We start from the raw sequence: 17,596 nt of genomic DNA, 5'->3' as shown, positions 1-17,596 counted from the left end.
TTGGCCAGCAAAGTGCTATAGGAGACCGTCCAAGCCAAAAGCGGGTTGTGCAGGGGCACATGGGGGGGCACAGCCCGCTTGCCCCGTTTTGCTTGGCAAAGTGTTGCAGGAGGCTGTCCAGGCTGAAAATGGGGCACGTGGTGGCCACACGTTGCCCCCTGTGCCCTGTTTTGGCTGGTAGAGTGCTGCAGGAGGCATCCAGCCTGTCTCCTTTCCCCCTGCCCCCACCCCGGTCAGCCCATGGAGGAAGACTGATCCAGCCCTCGAAGAAATCCAGTTTGATAACCCTGGGCGATCTTTCAGTGTGGGTGTAATTTTTTAAAAAAATTCTTGATTCCCCCCACCCCAAATCAGTTTCATGGAGTGCACATTTTAGAACCCTTTGCAGTCATTAATAAGATAATACCTTATATATTAATACCATATATTAATAAGGCAATAAAAATAAGCTGTTAATGTTTATCCCACATGCGTTACTTTGAAACCCAGTGGAAGATAGTTCAGCATCTAGCTCTAAAATCAATAAGAGGAAGCAAGCCAGAGAACAAAGGACTGAGTCCTTTCTTTTGTGGAAATATCAATATAACCAAAGGAAAAAATCCATTATGTTCCTTGCATTTTTTTGTACTGTATAGTTGTGTACAAGAATGATAGTGATTTGATATGGAACTACATTTTCCTAAAAAGTGTTCCTGTTACATAGATCTGAGGAAATCCTTCAGAAAATAAAGGCTAATAGCAATATTGTGTATGAATATTTCTTACCATGTTATTTATAATTTGGAAAAATAATATATGTCATAACCCTGTTTCCTGTTCCGTTTCCCCCCCATACATTCTCAACTTAATGTATGATTCAGAATTGGGCAGTTCATTTTTTGTGATGTTAAGCTTGAACAATTAATGAAACATTGGAAATATTTTTAAATGCTTGATACTATATTATCTTAAAATAGTCCCTTCTCTGAAAAAATAAACACAAAGCATTTAATTTGCATTTTCCACCAGGCAACATAAATAAACAAACAAAGACTTGTTACAAATTTATCATTTTAATGTGTTTTGGGAAAGTATTTTTGCAGTTCATTTCTTGAAAAGTTGTGGTCAGCCCAAGAGCAAAATATTTCAGTGGTATAAAATCATCCCAATTCTGCTTAATTCTTATCCCACTGTTAATTTTCCAGTTATTCCTACATCAAGTGACATTTTTAAGATTTCAGGACAATATTATTTAAAACTTACTAGGCAGCATCTTCATTATAAGTTTAAATCTGAGTAGGATATTCAAAGAGATCTTATGATTTAAAACGTGTTTATATATCAATAAAAATATTTGTTGCTTTGTGACAGGTAGCAATTCAGTTACTCTTTAAGTAATAGCTGATCTATGAATTGTTCCTCATATACTCCTGTTTGTATCTTTTCATCTTGGGAGCATATATCAGATGTTTATAATGACTTGTGTTAGCAAAATTGATTTTTGTTACTTTGCTTACTTTGCGTCCACTGAACATAGGACAGAATATCTAGAATTATACAAAAATGAAAAGCAATTAACAGACAAATTATGGCAAGACACAGAATCACAATGAAAATATGAAATAAAATGGATAAAGGACAATCATAATTAGAAATCACTCTACAAATCTGTACTAGTACCAAATCTTAATAAGTAATATGTCCTCCTTAATTGCCTCCAGTAATCAGAGACAATTTGGTCATTTCAACTTTTTTCCTTCTAGTAGGGAAGGGACTAGAATTATAAATAAAAAAATTGATTACGAGCACCAGTTGGAACATGGGAAGCTTTAACTTTAAGAATGATCTAAACTAAAAATGAGAATGTATAAATAACATGATAAACAAATATAGTAAGGTAAACAAACTTATATTTGTGTTAGTCAGAAAAGATACTTAATCAGATTCCTAATTTTTTGCTTTAGATTTCTATTCAAAAATAGAATGGTACCAGTTTTGTTTTCATCATGCAGAATTTTCGCATCTGGAGTATTAGTCAAAATTCAGTTTGTCAACAAAAATGTAACAAATAGGTTAGAAATAGATGACAAATTTAATCTTGAATTTTGTTTCCCCAAGTGTTTGGGAAAAACTTTTTAAAATTTGCATGCATTTTTGCCCAGTTTGGGAATATAAGGAATCAGCATTTGATTTTTGTCTTTTCCATGAAGGGTCATTCTTTGAGTATTTGTCTAGCTGTGCTACTAAAAATGAACATGAATTTGGGCAAACTCCGGGAGACAGTGAAGAACAGGTGGGCCTGACATGCCCATGGAGCCAAGAAGAGTCGGACATGACTTAATGATTGAACAACAAAACTGCTAAAAGTTGATTCTTATGCACAGTGACAGATGAACCAGGACAGCTATAAACAGCATATAGGACATTTTTAAGGCATGGATTTGGATTTTCAAGTTGTATTTTATAAGTTGTTGAGGATAAGGATTCTGTGAACAAGGTTCCAAACAGCTCCGCTATATTTAGCTTTAAAAAGGTAAATCTTGCTATAAAATGGAACAGATCAGATAACCTTTCAAGTATAAGATTTTTGTCATTTTATTTCATACATCCTAATCTGTTGAGGAACCTTATCTTTTGAAACATTTTTTAATCCATAATTTTATTTTTGCAATCTATTTTTACAAATTAGACATTTATTGTTAGAAGCAGCTTTTGTTGTTTAAATCTATTTTTAATCAAATAGCCTGTTTACACACAGCTCTTTAGATGAGGTATAAATCTTGTTCGCTTGATTGACATTTTTATGAAATGGGGTGTCCCATTTCAACAGAGAGATCATTCCTGCCAATGCTTATTGACTCTAGTATGCCACTGGAACGTGCCTTGAAGTGAAGTAGATATTTCTAGAACATGGATAATGCCCTTTTCACTTAGATCATTTTTCATTTATTCATTTCCTGAATTTCTGACACTGCATATCTCTCTTTGAAAAGAAAATTTGTTGCCGCTTGAAAGGAATCCTTTAACAAGACTAAATAAAATTGACTCGAGTTTTCTGTTGCAAACCCCTTAGTATTTTTGCAAGATCAGGCACAGCCTAAACAAAACCAACTACCCTTAAATCTTAATCTTGATCTTGAAAAACAGCAATTCATTTGCTTTTCTAAAGAACTGAAATTGACAGCAAAAAATAATAATGTATTTAAAACAACAACAAAAAGATTCCCTGATGATTGTAAAACATTAATTCCTTCCTTCCTCCATTCCTCCCTATTTAAAAATCAAATTTTAAATCTTAAAATAGAGTTTAAATCTATTTTAAATGTCATGATACATCATATTGTCCATACAGTTATAGAAAGCAAAATTGGTGTGCAAAACATGCTAAAGAATTTTAATTGAACATGGCACTATACCCATATATTTAACACAAAGGGAGTCTACATTAAAGGTGAAACAACATTTTCATCTAAAATATTATGGAAAACATAGACTACTTTACCAAAACCACACTTTTACTATTTTTACTTTACCTTTGGTCAATTTATTTAAAGCTCATTTTGTCCATTTCAGGTTATTAAATGAATCAAATGTTCAAACTGATATCCATTTTTCTTTAGATGCTCATTGAATTAATATTACAGAAATGAGGAAACTAGTGCAAAGGAAACTAACTGAGTTAGGAAGAGTATGTAATTAGCATTTAAAACACCATGATTAATAATGCAATCTTTTCCAATATGCTTTTTTAAATATCCAAAGCTAAATTAGATTTAACTTAAATAATATATTGTTATGTATTTAATATTTTTCTTTCCATTTCATTAAAAAATGAACTTTAAAAACAATATTTAATTTGCTGTATTGAGGCAAAGAAGTATGGTAATTTAGATCCAAAAAATTAAGCCAAATGTTAGTTGAGATTTCATTTTGTGTTCAAGCGCCCTTTTTGTGTTTTTTTTTTTTTGTCTTATGCTTCCATTTACAAGGCGCATCTTGTAATTTGTTATTGTGGCATGCTTTATATTGTAGTGCTTCAGCGGAACTTTAGTCTTTGATTTGATGATATCAAATGTCTGTAAATATTTCACTGAAGATTAATATTATTCGTTCTTTGAACCAATGAAACAATTCAGAGAATTATTTTTATTGCCAAAGAAAATAATTTTAGGTATAATCACAGGTATTTTTGTGATTAGACTTGCTAAGACTGTCAGAATCATTACCTAAAATTCTGACATGAAGTAAAAGCACCTGAGATATAGTATGAGAAATAATTATTTTTAAAAATAATTAAAACAGAAAATAAGGTTAGGTATAGGACAATGCTTTCTTCTCTTACATGATGTTTATAATAATATTTTTCAAACCCTGATGGAATGAAAAATAGATCATTTTAAGCTTCAATTGTACACAATTTTTCATGGGACTAAATTTCATTCAGTTTGGGGATTTAGTTCTAACATTGGTCTGTCGGTGTTTTACTTTGAATACTGAAGGTTTTTGTACTTATGAAACTATAAGTGTTACTGTTTGTCTTGCATTGAAAGAAATGAATACAAAAATGTTTTATGTGCCCACTGATTATTTTTTCCTTACAGCTCTGCCAATATCTGCCGTGCTGAAATGTTTTAATTTAATTTTTCTTCCTTTTATCTTTGTTTTCTCTGTTGCTGCTTTTTCTGTGACACAATCTTCCGTTATAGTCACTCTTCTTTTTTTTCCTTCCCTACTTCTTTCTTTTCCTTTTTTTAAAGCCATGAGAAGCCGATCCATTGGTGAATGTGCTCTGCCATCAGCCTATATACGCAGTGCTAAAAGTGCTCCTGTCCTGATCCATACTTCCAAACCCTTCTTGCCTGATATTGTTCTCACTCCCCTTTCTGATGAGCTTTCAGGTAGTGCCACCTCTGCTAATTTCTGCACTCCCTTTCCACTTTTTTAATCCTTCTGCTTTCAAAAATCTGCAAAATCAGTACTTTTTCAAAGTAAAACATTTGGGGGGGGGAGAAAATAATGGAGATGCAGCTATTTTGTGACATGCTACATTTTCGGCTCATTTTGGTACTGTGAGAAGCTAGCGCTGTGCCAATTGCGATTCAAAATGCAAATTTTCTGCCTCTGCAGCTACATTTTAAAAATTATTTTGAGTCAAAGATCTGAAATATTTTTGAAGTAAGTTTTCTTTTTGAACAAAGAAATGAGGAATTTTCTAAATACTGTTTGGCAAACTATAATTGCGGTTTATTATTTTGATTTATTTTCTGACATGGTTTTTGCTTATTATACTTAGGGAAATATGGCAAGAGATGCACAATATTTTTAAACAAGTATGAGTTTTACTAAATATTGTACAAATAACTTTAGAGGAAAATAAGAACTAATTATTTATAGCTGGCTTTTAAAGTAGAGCTTTAAACTGATAATTATTATTGAGGTAATAAATCAATTATCATCTGATGAATTTTTTGATAGTCCCAGTAAAGCCATTTTGTACTAATTTTTAATATGTACCTCTGTGTTCTGTGTTAAGTGCTAAATAGTTTTACATGTTTTCACACTGATGATAATTTCTGAAGCAACTCAGATTTATTTCTTAATGCTTCTGAATTGTAAATAGTAGGTGCATTATTCTAATTCAGCTGTACTGAATTATATATTTTTTATTATAGAAAAGGGCAATTTAAATTCTATTTTAGCATTACAAAATCCCTCCTTGCCTGATTTTAGAGTCTTCTAATTAAAATTCGTAAGTAGACAAGAAATTGGGAGGCTGTGAAGCAAGTATCAGCTTCCAGAATAAACTATATTTCGGTGTGTCTTTGATAGTCACATAGATGGCAGTGCACTCTTAAGAAATAAAACTGTACCTTCAGCATAGTGCTTTGTTTAGAGTTGTGCTAACCTGACTAGAAAAAAATAGTTAAAGTGAAAGAAAGAAGCGGCGTTTCAGCCGCTTCTCGGGTGGGGGAGCCGCCTCCATAACTTCCATGGTTTCCGTCGCTGCTGCCGCTGTTGTTGGAGATGGCGCTGGCGAGAGGGACAGCTGCAGCTCGGCCTGGGCACTTGGAATGCAGGAACGGGCTGTGCACTGGGACTTTTGCAAACTTTCAGAGCCCGAGGCTGGAGCACCAAGGGTAGCAGCAGCAGAGACGCTCGCTCGGCTCTTCTCACACCCACCCAGCCGCTCGGGATTAAACCAAAGCGCGGTGCGTGGCGCTCCCAGGTGCCTCAAAATCTTTTTTTTCCTGTTATGGGGACAGGGGAAAAGCGGGAGCGACTCAGATGCTGTTGGAGATGGCGCTGGTGCACGGGGGGGGGGATTAATTCACCCCTGAAAAGACGTCCTAGCCGTTTTTTCGGGGCTCAAAAAAAAAAAAAAAAAAAAAAATAAGGCCCGGCCTTATTTTGTGAGAAACACGGTACTACTGATAGCCATTTTATGTGGATGTTTACAGTAATACCTTAAAATTTCAAATGGATTAATTCACCCAAAATGTTGACTTTGGTATATCAATATTCCAAGTTTAGTAATTCTTGTCATTTGTAAGCATTAAGGGTAGAATTAGTGGGGATAAGCAAAATTGTTTTAGCTGGAATTCTGTATAATATGCATGTTGTCTTCCGAAATATTCCATTCCTATTACGTTTCATTTGTTTTCATCAATTAATATTCATGGGCTTTTTATTCCACTTTTAATTTGTTTTCTGATTTTTTTGATTACTTCTGTACATTGTTTCTCCTGGTCCACTGATAGTTCTTATGCAATGATCATCCTCTTTGGGCTATATAAGAACTAGGAAAATAAAATTATTAAGGTTTAAGGATAGATCGGAAATTTTAATAGAGTTTCAGAATTCTTTGATATTACTGTAGCATTATTTTCAGAAACATTAAGTTCCTGCAAAAGATATGCCTTTACAAAAAGCACCAGGGCATCCAGGACTTAAAATATAAACAAGGGCTAAAATTAACATGAACCCCATTTGGGGTTAAGTCATGTTATGTCTTAAATATGTCATGTTAAAAAATAAAATAAAATGGAATTTTTTCCTCTCAAATATAGTAAGTCAGTTTTTATCATGGTTATTCAAAGAGAGCACATACTTAAATTCTTAATGATGTCATTGCAAAGAATCGTCTTCAAATCTTGACAAACAACTGCAACAAGGTTAATTTGAAATGTGTGTGTATACACACACACACCCTAATTGGTTAGGAGAAAATTCTATACTCCAAATTATTTTACAGGAAAGAAATAGAGCTATTTTGGTCCATCAAAAGCAACTTCAATGATGCTATAGATGTGTTTTTAATGCTTATTTATGAATAAACTAGCCTTCAATTACAATCAGTGGAACTAATTGGGATCAGCAAATAGTTAGATGAGATATTTTGCTTGCAAGTTAAGTGTCCTTTTTGATTTTCTTCTTAAAGCACCCTCTCAAAGGCTCAGCATGGCTACTTCCAGCTAAAGGGAAGTCTTCTGAGTATACTGAGAAAATGTCCAGAGGGGCTCCAAGCAGCCAAGATGACACTTCAAGGGGTTTCATCTGTGGCTACTTTACACCTTCAAGAAATGGATTCAAAGGAGCACTTTGCTCAAAAATAAAACCAGGAAGTCAGATTCTTTTATACTGACCTAGTGTATTTGTAGATTAACATATTGTCATGTTCAGTTTCTTCTATAATCCCATATTTTAAGAATTGACATTTCATTCCATAAATGTTTATTGGCTGCAATACAACACAGAGATATTTATATTTTATTTTAGAATATGCAGTGTATGGTAATATTATTCATGACACGAAAATCCCTTTTTCTTGAAACATTCATCAGACCAGCTAATATCTTTAGCCATTTAACAAAGCTGTTCTGTAAAGAATATATTTTGACAGACTAAAAAGAGTATTTCAAACCCAAAAAGTTTTGCATATGATCTATAATACGTTTTTAACACCATAATACCTTATACAAAGAAATGGAGATGTTGTACATAAAAAAGTCTGTCTCCTTTTAAAGACTGCTTCAGATACATAGGGAATTTTTTTACAGACTTTAATTGATCCATTGGGTAGAGTGTTTTCTGAAATTTCTGTGCCTCCCAAAATTTTGTCTGGAGTATTGGAAGAGCCAAATAATAGCCAAATAATTTAGTAGCAGTTGATTCAAGTAGATTGACATATGTTCAAAGAGGACTAATTTCCAGGTTAGGTCCCAAAGGTGGTTTTTCAGGAGGCAATTGGACTTGCTTGTTTTTTCTTTTGAAGTCATTGTGCTTCTCATTCAAGAAGCTTCTTCAGCTGTGACAGGATCGTGAGAAATGGAAGGATTTATATTCCTTGCAGGATTCCTTCCATTCCCCACTATCCTATCAGAGCTGAAGAAGTTTCTTGGATGAGAAGCACAATGACTTCAAAAGAAAAAACAAGAAAGTCCAATTCCCTTCTGAAAAAGCACCTTTGGGACAACCATGACCTGGATGACTGAGAATCTCTACAGACTTCCAGGTTAGGTATTACAAAGCCCATTTAATCAGTACAGGCAGTTCCCAGGTTAGGAACGTCCAACTTAGGGACAATCAGTACGTACGAACAGGCTGCCTATTCCTAACTTCCTCAAGTGATGAGCCACTGAAGCTACACTATGCTTGTATGAGCCATGCAAGCCATGCATTTTTATATACATTCTGTTTTCAGTGGTTTTCAGCAGTTCATGGAAACATTATGTGGCTTCAGTTTGTTGGCTTGGGGAAGCAGAATGCTGTCCACAATTTTTAATAATAGACAGTCCATTTGTAAGTACAAATTCTACCTTATGTATAAATTCAAGTTAAAGACAGTTAGAAACAAAACTTATTCTTAACCTAGGGATTGTTTGTATAAAAACTCCTTTTTAAATAGGTAAACGTGTAATTTGTATGACCAACACATCTGCTTTTGCTTTTGTTATTAACTTATTGCTTCAAACGGATTTCTAAATTGTGCTTTCTCAGTAACTGATGTTTTGTAAGTTTATATTAAGCAGCACTGATATAAGTATTGTATACTTATCAATAAATGATTATAAATTGGATCATCTGATTCCAGTCATCTATTTAAGGTTATTTGTGGGTTTTGCCATCTCTTTTTCATATCTGCTATGCTAATTTCTTCTTAAGTTCTTGAATCATTGTACACTTACAATGCCCTGTAATTTTTATCCTGTGAAAAGAATCAAATTCACTATTACCATTCTATAGAGCCGTAATATTTTGCCATTTTCTTACCTGCTGTTTTCTTTCAGCTAATATTGATCATGATTGCAAAAGCAGATGCAAATTTCTTGAGTTACATCGAGTATGAGCTTACTTTTGCTCATATATCTTTTTCTTTCTTCTCCCTTTCTGCTGATTGGCCTTTTTCTTAGAGTCTTTTCTACTGTAAGCAAGTTAAGAGTAGAAGAGGGGAGAGGGAATCAGCCACTCAGCACTTATATTAATAGAAACATTCTTCAAGCTGCCCCTTGTTGGATTCTACTCCTTGTTCTTTTTGTTTTGTACTGAGTTGGAAAGTTATTCAACTTGCCTTCTTTCAGGATAAAGTAAAGATAGAAAACCCACCTCTAAACAATTAGAATTATTTTCTTGTGGCATGCTCTGTAAATAGTTTGTTCAGAATTTTTGTTTATTTGGTTGTTGTTGCTTTTTGTTTAATCAATCATTTACTAATTAACTCTAGTACAACAGCTGAGAATTTCAGAAATATAATTTTTCAAAATCCTATTGCATGGACCCAAATGCAGAAAACAATTACTATTAATAATTGAGCTAACACAGCAATATGCAGTATATTTTTGAACAAATTATGTTTGGCTTTTGAAAGTATTTCCAAAGCACTAGTATCATAAAGATCTTATTGGACTTATAATTATAGATAACTTCACTAAAATGTTGCATGTGTTCATGAGTGTCTGACTATATTTTTTCTACTTGTCGCAATAAAGATTTTCTGTGTAAACAATAGAGTAGTACAGTAACTTAAATTAAATTTCAAACAGATGTTTCAGTGAATGCTGTGGCATAACCCTAGCCCCTTCCTTAAAGAAACCATACCTTTCCTGAGGGTATGAAGTTGCCCTATATACTTGCCATGTGATCCTAGGAAAAGATGTAATTACTATACTGTAAGGAGTGGCAAATATATTCATCTACTCCAGAGCATGTTTTTGAGATGAACCTAAAGCATTTGCCAACTTTAGTAGAGAAGAAGATAGTATGGAAGTAAACACTGCTGAAAAAATAGTATTATTGGAATAATATGTATTGGTAATTGGATGCTGAGACATAAAGATCCTTATTGTCCTAGGTCTGCTTTCTCTTCTTCTGAAACTTTTGGGTAAATGTATTTGTTCTAGTCTTCAAGAATCAATGTTTGAAGTAATTATTTGATAAAGCATTGAAGTTTTTTTTAATCAAATACAGAAATCTTGATGAAAAAACCTTTTAGACACTTGTGTATGGAAGAATTGGGAAGCTAATCTCTTGACCTAGGTAATATAGCAAATAGTACTCCAATACTAAGTAAGGCTGTGGAACACTATGTGTACACTAAGAGAGACCTATGCTGACCCCTTTAGTGAATACAATTCCAGAGCTGTTCAAGATGATCTTATTCCCTGTCTAAGAATGAAGCAGACTGTTTTAGAATGGAACCATTCAATTAACAATAGTTTTTCCATACGAAGCTGGAAATGCTTTAAAGCAGTATTGACAAGAATCATGAAGGTTTAGTCCAAAATCTCATTGCATAAAAGAATATATGCAACACAGCTACTGGGAACACACAGCTACTTCTAAAGTGACTAAAAGCTTGAATCAAAACAGGGATCTTCGTTTCAAAAACTTCCATGAAATTAGATAAATGGTAAGCTGTTTTATAATCAGGAAATTAGGCTGCATAACTAAATATTTTCTATTACAATTAATATTGACTCACCAAAATTACATATGAGTCTTTTCCAGTCCTATTTGAGATATCAGGGAGTAAACATGGATTTGCATAAAAATACATGCTATGCCTGTATCCTTCCTGTAACCTTTCCAGTGGGTATTTTTAATAGCAAAGTCTCTATGGAAGTAAATATATAGATGGTATAAAAGATAGAAGTGTTATACTGTAGTAATATTTATATGTGTCTGTAATCAGTTAAGGGTAAAAAGAGAGAAAGCTAGACAGAACAGAGAAAGACACATACTTTTCTCCTCAGTGATACAGAATTTTGTTATTGAGGCAATGCCTTAATTTATATTGTCTTATACGAGGATGTTAAACAGAATGCTAAGCAATACAACAATCCAGATCAGTAATAATAATTTAAAAATATCTTACCCATACTGATGGCATATAGCTTAGGAATCTCTGATAATTCAGTGATAATAAATGGCTTACTGTAACTCACATTTTTCCATGCCTTTCCTTCTATAGAAATGAGAATAGTACCCTCATTATCTGATAGATCTAATGATGATTTAGCTGATCATAGTTTATTTGTGTATTGTGAGATTTATCAAACTATAAAAGGAGCCCAAGAGCCACTTTGATATAACAATTAAGGTACCAGGCTAGAAACTGGGAGACAGTGAATTCTAGTCTCACTTTAGGCACAGAGCCAGTTGGATAATCCAGTCACTCTCTCTCATCCCTAGGAAGAAGAAGACAATGACAATCCATATTGGAAATCTTGCCAAGAAAACAGCGGGGCTAGTTCAGGCAGCCACCATGAAGGAACCAAAAAAGAGAAGAGCCTTGTTAAGTCCAGCCAATTAGCCCAACATTCACATACCAGTATATACAGGGAACTCATAAAAATGGTCAGGAGGGTATTAATCATTATTCAGTGCTTTCCCTAACACTTGTTATTCAAGATACTGTATTGCTGGTTTCAGAGATAATACAAACTGTCAGTAGTAGTCACTCTTGATAGCCTGATCTGTCATGAATGTGTTTGATTCCCTTTCTAAATTGCATTACATAAAAAATGTCTATGGAGATTCTCAGTCACCTAGGTCATGGTTGTCCCAAACGTGCTTGTTTTCAAAAGGCAACTGGACTTTCTGGTTTACCAGAAAGTCCAGTTGCCTCTTGAAAAAACGCACTTTTGGGACATTATATAAAGAAGTACCTCTTATTATGAGTCTTGAATTAGTTTTACTCTCTAAGTCTACATTCTCATACAATGAAAATTTACTCTGTATTTTTCATACCATGCCAAAATCTTACATAAACCTGTTATTCTACCTCTTATTTGCTCCAAGATAAAACCCTTTCTCATAAACTGCTCTAATCTCATCATTTATGGTGGCTTTTTTGCAGGCACTGTAATACTGTAGTCTTCAAATATGGTGATGCTGATTGTACACAGAACTGCCAAGTGCAGTCTTATAATAATTATATAAAGACGTTAGTCTCTTGAGGTATTATATTTTAAGTTCCTCTTCTAATAATTGTCAGGCCATATACCCAAAGTTAGTAGGAAATCATAATTTTTAAAAGAGCATGACCTTTTAGAAAAGCAATTAGAAACTGATATAACTATTCTCAAGATTTAACTTGTATACTTCTTGTTGTCACCCTCTTGAGTTAATACAAGTTGTCCTCAACTTAACAACCACAGTTGAGCTAAAAATTTCCATTGCTAAGTAAGATATTATTAAATGAGTTTCCCCTTTCTTGCCACATTTCCTAAGTGTATCATTTGATCATAAACTAATCTGGCTTCCCCCATTGATTGTCATAAATACATGCCAGGTGCCAAATGCCTGGATTTTGATCACATGACCATGGGGATGCTACAACAGTTATAAATGTGAGAACAGGCCATAAAGGCACTTTTTTCAGTGCTGTGGTAACTTTGAATGGTCACAAATTGTTGGATGTCAAGGACTGTCTGTAAAAACTTAGCTGGTTGCCCATTGACCTTAAGCAATTCAAATACAGTGGCCCATTTTAACCTGGCAATCACTATTTCCTATCCATCCACTACTTATCTCCAGTTTCAGTCCTTACAATAATTCTAAACAGGAGACATTTTTAAGTTGCCTCAAACCTATTCCTTAATCACTAATTGCCAGCTAGTAGTATATCCTAGTGAGATTTTGTGCAATTATGCATTCATGTTCACTTGTTTTTTATCAAACTACATTTGTCACCTTGAGCCCATTCACTAATTGGAAGTTGTTATTTTAGGAGCTTATTGTAATTTACAGGTCCAGATGATTTATAAATAAATTTAAAACTATTGGTCTCAACAATGATTCCTGGAAGCCCCTCCTTAAGCATCTCTCCATTTTGAAAACTGTCCAGTATTTCCTATTGATACCAGTTCTTTGGTTAGTTTTACGTCAGTCACATCCTCTGTCCCATAGCTGCTAGGTTTATTCAGGAGCATTTGTGGGGAATGTTATCAGGTTTTTAAAAAATATACTAAAGATTAAGAAAACAAAAAGTTAATGAGGCAAGAATTACCCTTGCAGAAATCACTCTGCCTCCTTTTCAACAAGAATTAATATATATCTATTTGATTTTTTTTCTTTTAAAAAGTCTGCTTTTTACCAAGCAAAGAAGTGTATAATTATCTGTAGCGCCCTTTCATTAATTATCTTTTTTTTAAAGGAGTCATGCTGTCTATCTGGAAGACAAATGCCAGCTTTTATTGGTATTTGTTCCCAAAACACTGAACCATAGTGGCATAATAGTTAGAATGCAGTACTAACAGCCAGGAGCTCAATCCTAACAGGACTCAGGGTTAGGTTAACTTAGCCTTCCATCTTTCCAAGGTCAGTAAAATGACAACTCAAATCGTTGGGTTTGATATACTGACATTGTAAACCATTCAGAGAGTGCTGTAAAGCACTATGGGGCAAGATATAAGTTTAATTGCTATTGTTATTTTATGCGATGTATATTTTTGTCAGAATGTTAGCAATTTCTCCATTTAGTTGTTTTGAAAATCCTTGTTAATTGTAATTGTGACATTTCACTTAATTCCCCTTTTGAAAAAAATAAGAACAATTACAGTTAGTGTTACTATAGCATTAAATCCTTTTGTCTAATGTTCAACATCCTAGGTTGCTCATCTTTTGAATCTATGTGCTTGTCAGTCTTTAAACTGTTTTTATTTCTTTTAATAAGTTTAAGTTATTTTCATTTTTTGGCAAGACTTCTATTTTATAAAGGATTCTTTCTTGCCTCTATATTATACTGATCCTCAGTTAATGGTAAGTTGTTGAACTGGCATGAGGAAGACTAATTTTCAAGTCTATGCTTAGCAACAGAAGCTCACTAGGTAACTGTGGGCCAATCAGTTTTTTTAATCTTAATCTATGTCACGTGAAATGTACTGTATGTATGGTTCACATATTTCTGCAACACACTAATAAGTAGCTTTAGATCATTTCCTCAATAAATAAATGAACAAGTATAATGTTTTAGACACATTTATTTAATTGAGTTCTCTTTATCTAGTTTTAGGGCTTGTGTAGAGAATAAATCATATTTTATGTTATATTTATGCAGAAATACCGACAATTCAAAAGAAGTGACAAACTTTTAAGCATCTTTATAAATGTAACAAATAGTTTTTCTGGCTTTGCTTATTAGCCTCTCTCATATTCTGTACTTCAAAGCATCTCTCATGGTTTAATGACTATGACTATTATTAAGTGTTGTAACTTAATGATTCTTGACTCTTGACAAATGCATCTTTTCTTTTATGTACACTGAGAGCATATGCACCAAGACAAATTCCTTGTGTGTCCAATCACACTTGGCCAATAAAGAATTCTATTAAACTGCATGTTCTGAGAAGCATCTCTACCACCGTAATGTTGAATAATCTCCATGCATTCTAGAGTCTTGACCTTCTTGTCTCCTATTTTCTAGAACTTTACTTTTTTGAACTGAAATTTGACTGTTGCCTTTTTCAAAAATGTCGGTCTATTTCATTGAATGTAATAGTATTTATCATCACTGTTTCTAATTAGTTTCATAATCTTTATGTCCCAAGCCAGGTCCTAGGCACCACTGACAATTTATTTGAAAATAATATACTTTCTAAAATGGTTTCTTGCTATAGCCACAATGATTCTGTGAAAGAGATTGTTCAATTTATGAGTTCTTTTGTAGAACTCTATTCTTTCTTTGACTTACAGAGAAAAAACTGTCTCCAAGATGTTGTTCCTTGTACTTCTATACAGCTTATATCCTAAGATCATGCGCTGTAGATTGATATCTATCTGCGCTTCTATTAATTGAATCAGGAGTCCCCTCCCTCCTAGAGGCATATCCTTAATCCAAAATTATATGTCTTCAACCTTCAAGGAATGACTCCCTTTTCTTTCTTGCAGTGATAACCTCTTTTCCTTAGAACTTCATTCTAAGGAGCAGTCACACCTGGAGTAGCATTCCCCTCTGTCTGTTGTGAATCCCTCTTTTCTCAGCTTCTCTTTTCCTCCCATGTCTCCCAGGCAGTTACTTTGCTCTTCGAAAAAATAAACTTGCTCCTTCTGTCTTCAGAGATAGAAGCTTTTTACAGTGATTGCATACTCATGACTTCTGCCTACCAAGAGGGAGATATTTTTACACGATACAATATATTATGTTTGGATGAGATTTATATGGTTAGGTTTAGTAAGTTGCTTTTTATAATAGGAAAATAGGACTTAGCTATCCTGGTATATTCTCCTTCTGTCAGATTCACTTGGGTGCTCATTCTGTGGATCTTCTTAACTTGTATTTATTCTCCTTTATCATATTTATCTGGCTAGTTTTGAACTACAGTATGCTTTTTTTGCTGGGAATCCTTTGGATTTGGGGACTTAAACTTCCTTTTCTGTTCTGTCCCATATTTATACCTGTGGCTAATTCCCCACAATTTCTAGCTACAGTTTAGAGGTAAAGGTGTGTGGAGTTTAAAAGAAAATGTATTGTTTGTAAACTTAATGAGTATCAGAATTCTTATTAGTCAGTGATGATTAAAAGAAACTTGACTTGGCATAATTTGGGGGGGGAGGTGTCTATATTATTCTTTCATTAAGAAAGCTAAAGACTCCGCATTGACCTTGATTCCTCCTGTCACTGTATAGTTATCCTAGCAACAGTACAGAACTGATTTGTTGTTGCTTTTCTTCCAGGAAGGTTTTTTTCTTCCTTCTTAGTCTAACCTGCATCTTTGGAATTCCCCGAGATTCACCCATGCAGGTATTAATCAGGTCTAGGCTTGCTTAATTTTTGAGCTGAGAGGAGATACACAAATGTTACTATTTGCTGAAAATTTCTTCTCATAGTTAATTGTTTTTTAATCCTCTTTTTTGTTCTATTATAGATATAATAAAAATATGTTTCTGAAGGGCTTGTGTTTGGAATGAACCTATTTCTCATGATTGAATTTATTTTCTATGCATTATAAAATATGATCTGGAATGTATAATTCTTAGCTGGTTCATTTGCTTGATTGCACAACATACAATTTAGAATGTTCCACTAGCATTGTTTCCACAATATTCAAAAAAATGACAAATATCTCAAACCACTTAGAACACTTTATGACTTACATTCTCAGCAGTCATATACTATGTACTGAAGTATTGTAAAGCTGAATAGAATTCATAGTAACTATTAGAACCAAGTTTCCATATTTATACAGTGCTGTCTGCTGCTGCATGAAGAGGAACATTAAACTAGTCCATTCTATGGGGCCATTATTTTACCATTTATGATCTGCATATTCTTGATATAGACTTAGAACTTCTACCTAGAAAAACTAATCTAATCAAAACCATTGTTACAGTCTAGATCTATCAATTATATTGTTTAACCTCGGCTGGAAGAATATTAGAGGTGTGAGACCCTAAACATAACATTTATGTTACATAATAAAACAGCCTTGTTCCTGATGAATATTTGTCTATAAATTGATTAAAACAATGATTTGAACATTTGCTTAACTTTTTTAAAAAAAAATGTATGTCCCATTTTTGGTGAAATACTTAAGATGTCCTACAGCCAGACTAGGGTAATAGTATTAAAGCTAAATATTTGTAAAAATACCAACACCAAACTAACCAAAAAGTTTAAAAGGAAATAATGAAATGTAGAATTTGAAAACATTGCTGAAATAAAATAACAAAATGATTATCAGAACACTTTATAATATATCTCCACTTATCTCATTGGCCCTTAAAAGCTGCAGGCGTGCTTCTTTGACCAGACTTAATGCTTTAAAATTTATCTCCTGTATTAGATCACTTTGGAAAAAGTTGTAATAGGCAGTTATAATTGTTTTCATTAACCTCTGTGCTGGTCATTAGAGTTAAGCTCCTATGCGGTAAATATTGGCACAGAAAAGTATGAACAACATTGCTTTTGCTGTTCAGTGCTTACTAATTTTCTGTTCGTCTTCATGTATTTTGACTGATCTAAAGCCGCAAACACTAATTCTGTATTAGAAATGCTGATCCCACTTACCTGCAGGGAATAACGAGCTGTCTTGTTAGGATCAAGATACAATCTTGGATATTGAGAAAGAAAAAAAGTAAAATTATTATGAAATTAATATAGGGTATAGGTTCAATTTGT

General features: G+C 33.6%; 1 protein-coding gene across 8 annotated transcripts in view; it reads left to right on the top strand.

Annotated features, from left to right (window-relative positions):
- The window catches only part of RALGAPA1 (Ral GTPase activating protein catalytic subunit alpha 1), a 126,264-nt gene that overhangs the window by 31,121 nt on the left and 77,547 nt on the right, over positions 1 to 17,596 (top strand). For 6 of the 8 annotated variants that reach the window (XR_015741081.1, XM_087921912.1, XM_087921913.1 and 3 more), the window contains exon 17: positions 4,737 to 4,877. The exons of the other annotated variants lie outside the window; for them this stretch is intronic. Coding sequence is in view for 5 of the 6 variants with exons in the window: in XM_087921912.1 (XP_087778038.1) it covers positions 4,737 to 4,877 (141 nt within the window). In the remaining variant the exon portion in view is untranslated. The remainder of the gene's footprint in view (positions 1 to 4,736; positions 4,878 to 17,596) is intronic. 8 annotated transcript variants of the gene reach the window in all.

Source organism: Pseudonaja textilis, chromosome 1 (assembly GCF_049901715.1).
Source record: "Pseudonaja textilis isolate UNSWEBS1 chromosome 1, rPseTex1.2, whole genome shotgun sequence".
NCBI classification, from domain to species: Eukaryota; Metazoa; Chordata; class Lepidosauria; order Squamata; family Elapidae; genus Pseudonaja; species Pseudonaja textilis.
The sequence above is the reverse complement of the archived record's forward strand: the minus strand, read 5'-3'. Positions and strand labels throughout refer to the sequence as shown.